The following is a 6916-nucleotide window of genomic DNA, read 5'->3' on the forward strand; positions in this document are numbered from 1 at the left end:
AAGCACTAATTGCACATAGATTTCCAATTTGCATTCCATATATAGAAAGGCCTTTAAGCATAGGTAATGGAAATCTATCACTCACAAACACAAGCAACATAGGTTAAACTAGGACCCTCTCATCTTGCTTTTTCCACATTTGTTGTCGTCTGATTTGGCCTAGAAGAAAAACAATGGGAGAGGAATTCCCTCATATCTTGTTTTGGTCAGAAAACAAAATAAACGAACTGAAGGATAATGCCCATCATAGAATCTAGCTGCAGTGAGGCACATAGAAACTAACACCCTGCACCAACCTTCTAGTTTTTATATAGAAAACTTCCTTTTTTTATGTATATACAGCTAGAAGTACATTACAAGATGTGGAAAATCAGGATTGGATAATAACCTTTTGTTCACTCATATCAGGCAGTTTCCTTTCCATTGAATCATAATTGTCAGAGTCATTATTGTTTGAGGAAGAAGAAAGACAAAAAAGAGAAAAAGATATGCTAATGCTAAGTTTTATTTCACCATCTTCTGCCCTGAATTTAGCTTGGTGAGCAAACAAACCTGGTCAAAATGCCCTCCAATTGACAAATTCCTTAAGACTTCAACTTATCGTGATGTCCAAAACTTTCTAAATTCATACACTCAAAACGCTACCATTCTGTCTCATACATGGCAGCCCCCGAGTTCTGTATTGAGGGCAGAAAACTGATTAAGCCAATGAATAATCACTTGCAAAATTCATGCAATCAGATCATGTCAAATCTTTAAGCAACAAGTATACTTCTTTCATATTGACCTTTTTCTGACCTTTTTTTAACAGCCAGAGCAATAATCCCTGTATAGTGACAATAACCTTTGCAAACCAAAAAACCTGACACCAGGGAATGCCATGCACTTAGGCTGAAAATTTTAAAGTAACAAGTGATTCCCATTCCCACAAGACCATCTTTCTCAACTTTGATTTTCAGTAGTCATGGAAGACTCACCACGCTACTGCAATTGGTGAGCAACATTGCAAAAGTTCTTGCATTTGAAAGCAATAAGTGCTTAGATTCTCTCAAGCTCGTCTTTCTAGCTTTCTGTCTCCAGCACTTGCACAGCAACCACAGCTATGAATGGAAAAACAAGCATGTGAGAGTTGCAAAGGTTCATGCATTCAATCCAACCCAATTCTTGAAAGCAATAAGTGCGTCCATTTTCCTAATGTTCCTCCTTCTCAACTTTGACACCTTGAGTTTCTTGTGGTTCTCCATGAAAGCTTGCTTGTATCTCCATTTGTCCACAAAGACCTTCATCTGCTGAGATTTGTCCACAACTTGCATCACTGCATCAAAGAAGCCCCCTTTAACCAGAGCATATAGGAAAGCATCAACCAAGTTGTGTTCAAATTTCATCCCCTTCTCTCCATCTGTTACAATCCTTCTCTTAACTTCATTCCATAGCATCAATACATTAAAATATTTCTCTGTAGCTGCATAACCATTAATAAGGGACAAATATGTTTGTTGGGTTGGTTCAAACTGCAGGAAAGTCATCCTTCTGAATGTCCTCCTAGCATCTTCTAACCGCCCAACTTTACAAAAGGCGTGAATAATTGAATTCCAGTCATGTGTACCAACTTCAACTCGAGGGTCCTCAACAACCTCATCTAAGAATGCGGCCATTAGCTCTGGTCGATGATTTTCTGTTAAACCTGTCATTATAGTCAGGTAACTCCCCTTCAATTCAGGTATTCTTGCCTCCCTCATGTCCCTGAATAGAGAAAATGCTGACTGAAAGTCTTGGCATGACATGGATGCTTCTATCAAAGCATCATAGCTTCCTACATCTAATTGAAGTCCCCTATTGCTAATCTCTACAACCAATTGAGAAGCTTCTTCTGTTCGATGCTCTTTGCAGTAAGCCTTCAAGATTGGCACATATACCCCCAGGCCTACAGAACCTCCCTTGGCATTCATTTCATCAAGAATACTGTGTGCCTTATCTAATAATCCAAGATTAACACAGGCATTAACAATACCAAACCCAATGGATCTATCAACTGCAATTGTTGGAATCTCCAATTCTTGAGCTTCAATGATTAATCTTGCTAAACATTTGATGCTACCATTTTTCAGAAACCCATTAACCACCAAATAATAAACGTCTTCACAAAAAATTGAATCTTGTCCATCTCCCTCTCTCAAACTGCGTAGAATAATTCCTGAAATAGATTCTAAATTGCCGGACTTAACATACCCACTAATCAAATTTCTGAAAAACACCCTTTTGTTTGAAAAACCAAAACCCTTCATCAAACCTTCTAACTCAACTATCTTTTCTTCAAGCCCCTTAACCGCATACAAGTAAGCAAGAAAACCGAAGCTCAATTCATCTGGCTGCACATCTAAAACTGACATTGTTTCCACAACTTTCTCAGCATCACTTACTGATTCAAGCTCACAACAGCATCCCTCCAATGCAGCATTACACGCCACCAAGTTGGGTCTCATAAACTCCAACTTCTCATCCAAAGCAATCCGACAGTTCTCACCGAAAACCCGTAAAAATGAGTCAAAACTTCCATTTTTCCGACTGATTTCTGCAAGCACATTTCCCCAGATACTGAAAGGCACATAATACCGATTCCTGAACATGCATTTGATCAAAGCAAAAGCAGGGGCGGCAGTGTTTGCGGAATTCATGGCACTCAAAAGGGTTTCAACAGTCTCAAACTCCAACAATTTGGGGTTCTTCTCTATCAAAAAAACTACAGAAGCAAAAGCCCTCTTGAGGTTGTGAATGTCCTTGAGAGAGGACAAATGGGTGATGAGAGAGTTGGTGAGGTGCTTACTCGGGAAGGCTGAGTTGCTGGTGAGGGTTTTGAACGACTTCCATGCCTCGTCGGTGTTGTTGCACGTGAGGGAGGCGTGAAGAGTGGACTCTACCGCAGTTTGGCGATCTGGGTTTAGGGTTTTAGGGGTTGTTTCTGTGGGGGAATGGGGCGGTCGCTGATTCCTCTTCAAGGCAAAAATTGATGGTTGAAGGAAGGAGTATAAGGTGGGGATTTCGGGGTTGGAGGAGAACTGCCTGTTGGGGAGCTTGCAGATGGCTTTCCTCCACATCCTACAGTTGCTGATTCTCTTCCCGTTCGTTGCCCATTATCATTCCAGACGGAGGAACATTTTCTTTATTTTAATATTAAATCTATTTTTCGAACTTTATTAAGCAGCTGGAATAGCTCAGTTGGCTAGAGCGTGTGGCTGTTAACCACAAGGTCGGAGGTTCAAGCCCTCCTTCTAGCGTTGTTGTAACACTGAATTTTTTGAGATCAAATTTCAAGTATAGCCGTTCTAAGTGTTTTCAACTAATACACCTTCATTATCCTCTATAAGGGTTCTCTCTCCCTCTTTTTTGATATACATAAAAAAAAATAATAATAAACTTGAAGTGTATTTTGTATAAGACCGATTCCAAATCATTTTTGTAATTTCTCTCAAAATATTAAAATTTTATTTTTTATCATTTGTAATTTATTTCAAAATATTGAAAATTTTAATCTCATCTGCCCGCGGAGTAGGCATAGCCGAACCATATAAAATTTATATCTCGTCTCTATTTATTTTTCTACATCTATGCGCTATCCTTTATTGACTTTCTGTGTTCGATCCCTATTTTGATGCTGACAAATATGTGTATCTTATGTGTGTATTTAGTGTGTGAACATGTTTACATGTCCGTACAAACATAAGATATCGAAAAATGGAAACCAGTAGGGACATAAAGCTCACATCTGCCCCTGAAGTAGGCATAGCCAAACCATGTAAAATTTATGTCTCGTCTTTATTTATTTTTCTGCATTTATGTGCTATCCTTTGTTGACTTTTTGAGTCTAATCCCTGTTTTGATAATGACAAAGCATGTGTCTCTTATGTGTGCATTTTGATGCTGACAATGACTTGTATCTTATGTGTGCATTTAGTGAATGAACAGGTTTACATGTCCGCACAAACATGAGATACCGAAAAATGAAAGTCAGTAGGGACATAAAGCTCACATCTGCCTCTGGAGTAAGCATAGCCGAACCATATAAAATTTATGTCTCATCTCTATTTATTTTTCTGCATCTATGTGTTATCATTTGTTGACTTTTTGAATCTGATTCTTGTTTTAATACTGACAAAGCACATGTATCTTATATGTGCATTTATTATGTGAATAGATTTATATGTCCATACAAATATAAGATACCGGAAAATTGAAGCCAACAGGGACATAAAGCTCACACATTCCTGACAAATTTCATGCAAAATGAAGAGTAAAAGAAGAAGACATTTTGATGTTATCTGTAGTGCATTTAAATTTTTTATTAATTGGTCTGTAATAATGCATGCATTTGCATGATATAAAATTTTTTTTTTTATCATTTTGTAATTTCTCTCAAAATACTGAAATTTTTTATCTCATCTACCCGTGGAGTATGCATAGCCGAACTATGTAAAATTTATATCTCATCTCTATTTATTTTTCTACAACTATGTGCTATCCTTTGTTGACTTTTTGTGTCCGATCCCTATTTTAATGCTGACAAATACGTGTATCTTTTGTGTGCAGTTAGTGTGTGAACAGGTTTACATGTCCACACAAACATAAGATATCGAAAAATAGAAGCCAGTAGGGACATAAAGCTCACATCTGGTCCTGGAGTAAGCATAGTCGAACCATGTAAAATTTATGTCTCGTCTTTATTTATTTTTCTGCATCTATGTGCTATCCTTTGTTGACTTTTTGAGTCCGATCCCTATTTTGATGCTGACAAAGCACTTGTCTCTTATGTGTGCATTTTGATGTTGACAATGACTTGTATCTTATGTGTGCATTTAGTGTATGAACAGGTTTGCATGTCCGCACAAACATAAGATACCGAAAAATGAAAGCCAGTAAGGGTATAAAGCTCACATCTACCTCTGGAGTAAGCATAGTCGAACCATGTAAAATTTATGTCTCGTCTCTATTTATTGTTATGCATCTATGTGTTATCCTTTGTTGACTTTTTGAGTCTAATCCCTGTTTTGAAACTAACAAAGCACGTGTATCTTATGTATGCATTTAGTATGTGAACAGGTTTACATGTCCGCACAAATATAAGATATAGGAAAATTGAAGCCAATAGGGACATAAAGCTCACACATTCCTGACAATTCCATAGAAAATGAAAAGCAAAAGAAGAAGACATTTTGATGTTATCTGTATTGCATTTAATTTTTTATTAATTGGTCTATAATAATGCATGCATCTGCATGATATGGATTGATTGCTTAGACGACCATAGATTGACTTTAGAGACCTAACCATTCACATATAACGTTTTTTCAAAATTGCCTGAATTACACAAAAGTTTTCAAAATAAATTAAGGTAAAAAATTAAGGCTTACAAGGACCGACATTGGATTTTTGGCTTAATTAAAAAGCCCTAGTCGACCAACCCATTAAGTTATAAATATCTTAGTCGACCAAACACACTGTAGGCCAAAAGTCAACTTATTGACCATGCCTCGGGCAACCGACCCTAAAATAAGCTTACCTTCCGTGGTCGACTGAACCTTGATATTGACTTTTCCAGCGTCCCTTAGCAACTGAACTTGTAGTTCAAAAATGTCTCAGTCAACCGAACCAACGAAAGTTTGAAAAATCGCCATCGGTTCAGCCAACTAGCCATTTGCTCAGCGACCTGAAATCTTAAATTGTTTTAAATGCTTTTGAGGGCTTAGCCGACCAAAGCATTTGCTTAGCAAACCGAACTACACGGTCAGTTGACCGAAACTTTCTGTTTGGCCGAATAACTAAGTGCTTAAACTTAATTAATTTGTCATTAATCTTTTTCAGAAATACCAAGTGTGTCCCTAACGGTTATATTTTCTAAAAAAACAATAAATACCCCCTCATTGCTTCAGATTAATAACTTTGATTAACTCCAAATTCTCTTTAAACCTTTTGTTAATCAAAGTTTCCCCAAACTAATTTTTATTAATAAAATCATTTCTTTGGTGCATATTTTTATCAATTCTCTTCCACTCTCTTTCCGTTTATTTATTTCAAAATTTACTTTGAAGGATAGCATATTTATTTTGGGCATTTATTTTATATTCGTTTACATTTGCTCTCATTTGCATCTTTATTTATTAAAATCATTTTTGAGAGTAGCCTTAATATTTCTTTCGGTTATTTTTCTTGATAAACATTTTTAGAAGAAATCTTTTATTGTACAAATATTTTCTTGAACTTAAACTCCAGATTCTCAACTACAGATTCTCCAAATGTTTTGATTTGCAAAAATTTTTGTTTTAGAATATATCTTTATACACACACATGTATTAGTTGTGTAAAAATTATTTGATAAGCACCCTTACTCTAGTGAGCATATTTTATATCATCAGAGAGTGTATTTTTTAGAGCTTTAATATTGTACATTTTTGCTTGTATTGAGAAGCATATTTATATGTACAAAAATGTTTTCATGTATCAGTTAGGTTCAGTCTGTTAATTGAATTGGGAAGTCTCCGCCCCATAAGGGAGACCAATTCAGTTCAGCCCATTAATTGAACTAGGGAGTCTTTGCTCCGTAAGGGAGACCAGTTGCGCTTAGTCTGGTAATTGAGCTGGGGTTTACCTCGCCTTGTAAGGAGAGGTTATAATGGCTTTTGCTCTGTCCATTTAAGTGAGCAGGAATAGTGTAATCCTTGGGGGGTATGCCCAAGGCAAGGACGTAGGCAATATTGGCCGAACCTCAATAACAAATCTGTGTGTGACCCTTTCTCTATCTTATTTAAATTCCTGTACTTTAATTTTAGCATGCGTATGAATGTTTATTTAATGTCATAATTATTTGCATACACACATTTGATTTAAATAAGATATATTGCACACGTGTATGTATGCTTTCATT

General features: G+C 36.5%; 1 protein-coding gene and 1 non-coding gene across 2 annotated transcripts; one reads left to right on the forward strand and one right to left on the reverse strand.

Annotated features, from left to right (window-relative positions):
* Window positions 1-389: 389 nt before the first annotated feature.
* On the reverse strand, window positions 390-3161 carry LOC131154449 (pentatricopeptide repeat-containing protein At1g69290). The gene has a single exon (XM_058107235.1). It carries the CDS (start codon window positions 3093-3095, stop codon window positions 1140-1142), a length of 1956 nt encoding a protein of 651 aa, XP_057963218.1. The 5' UTR covers window positions 3096-3161; the 3' UTR covers window positions 390-1139.
* A 40-nt stretch (window positions 3162-3201) lies between these two features.
* On the forward strand, window positions 3202-3275 carry TRNAN-GUU (transfer RNA asparagine (anticodon GUU)). The gene has a single exon. It is a non-coding gene; the product is annotated as a tRNA-Asn (tRNA).
* Window positions 3276-6916: the final 3641 nt, after the last annotated feature.

The sequence above is a fragment of the Malania oleifera genome, chromosome 4 (genome assembly GCF_029873635.1).
Source record: "Malania oleifera isolate guangnan ecotype guangnan chromosome 4, ASM2987363v1, whole genome shotgun sequence".
NCBI lineage: Eukaryota > Viridiplantae > Streptophyta > Magnoliopsida > Santalales > Ximeniaceae > Malania > Malania oleifera.

Coding starts and splice junctions, on each gene's coding strand:
- LOC131154449 (XM_058107235.1), bottom strand. CDS start 3,095: ATGTGGAGGAAAGCCATCTGCAAGCTCCCCAACAGGCAGTTCTCCTCC.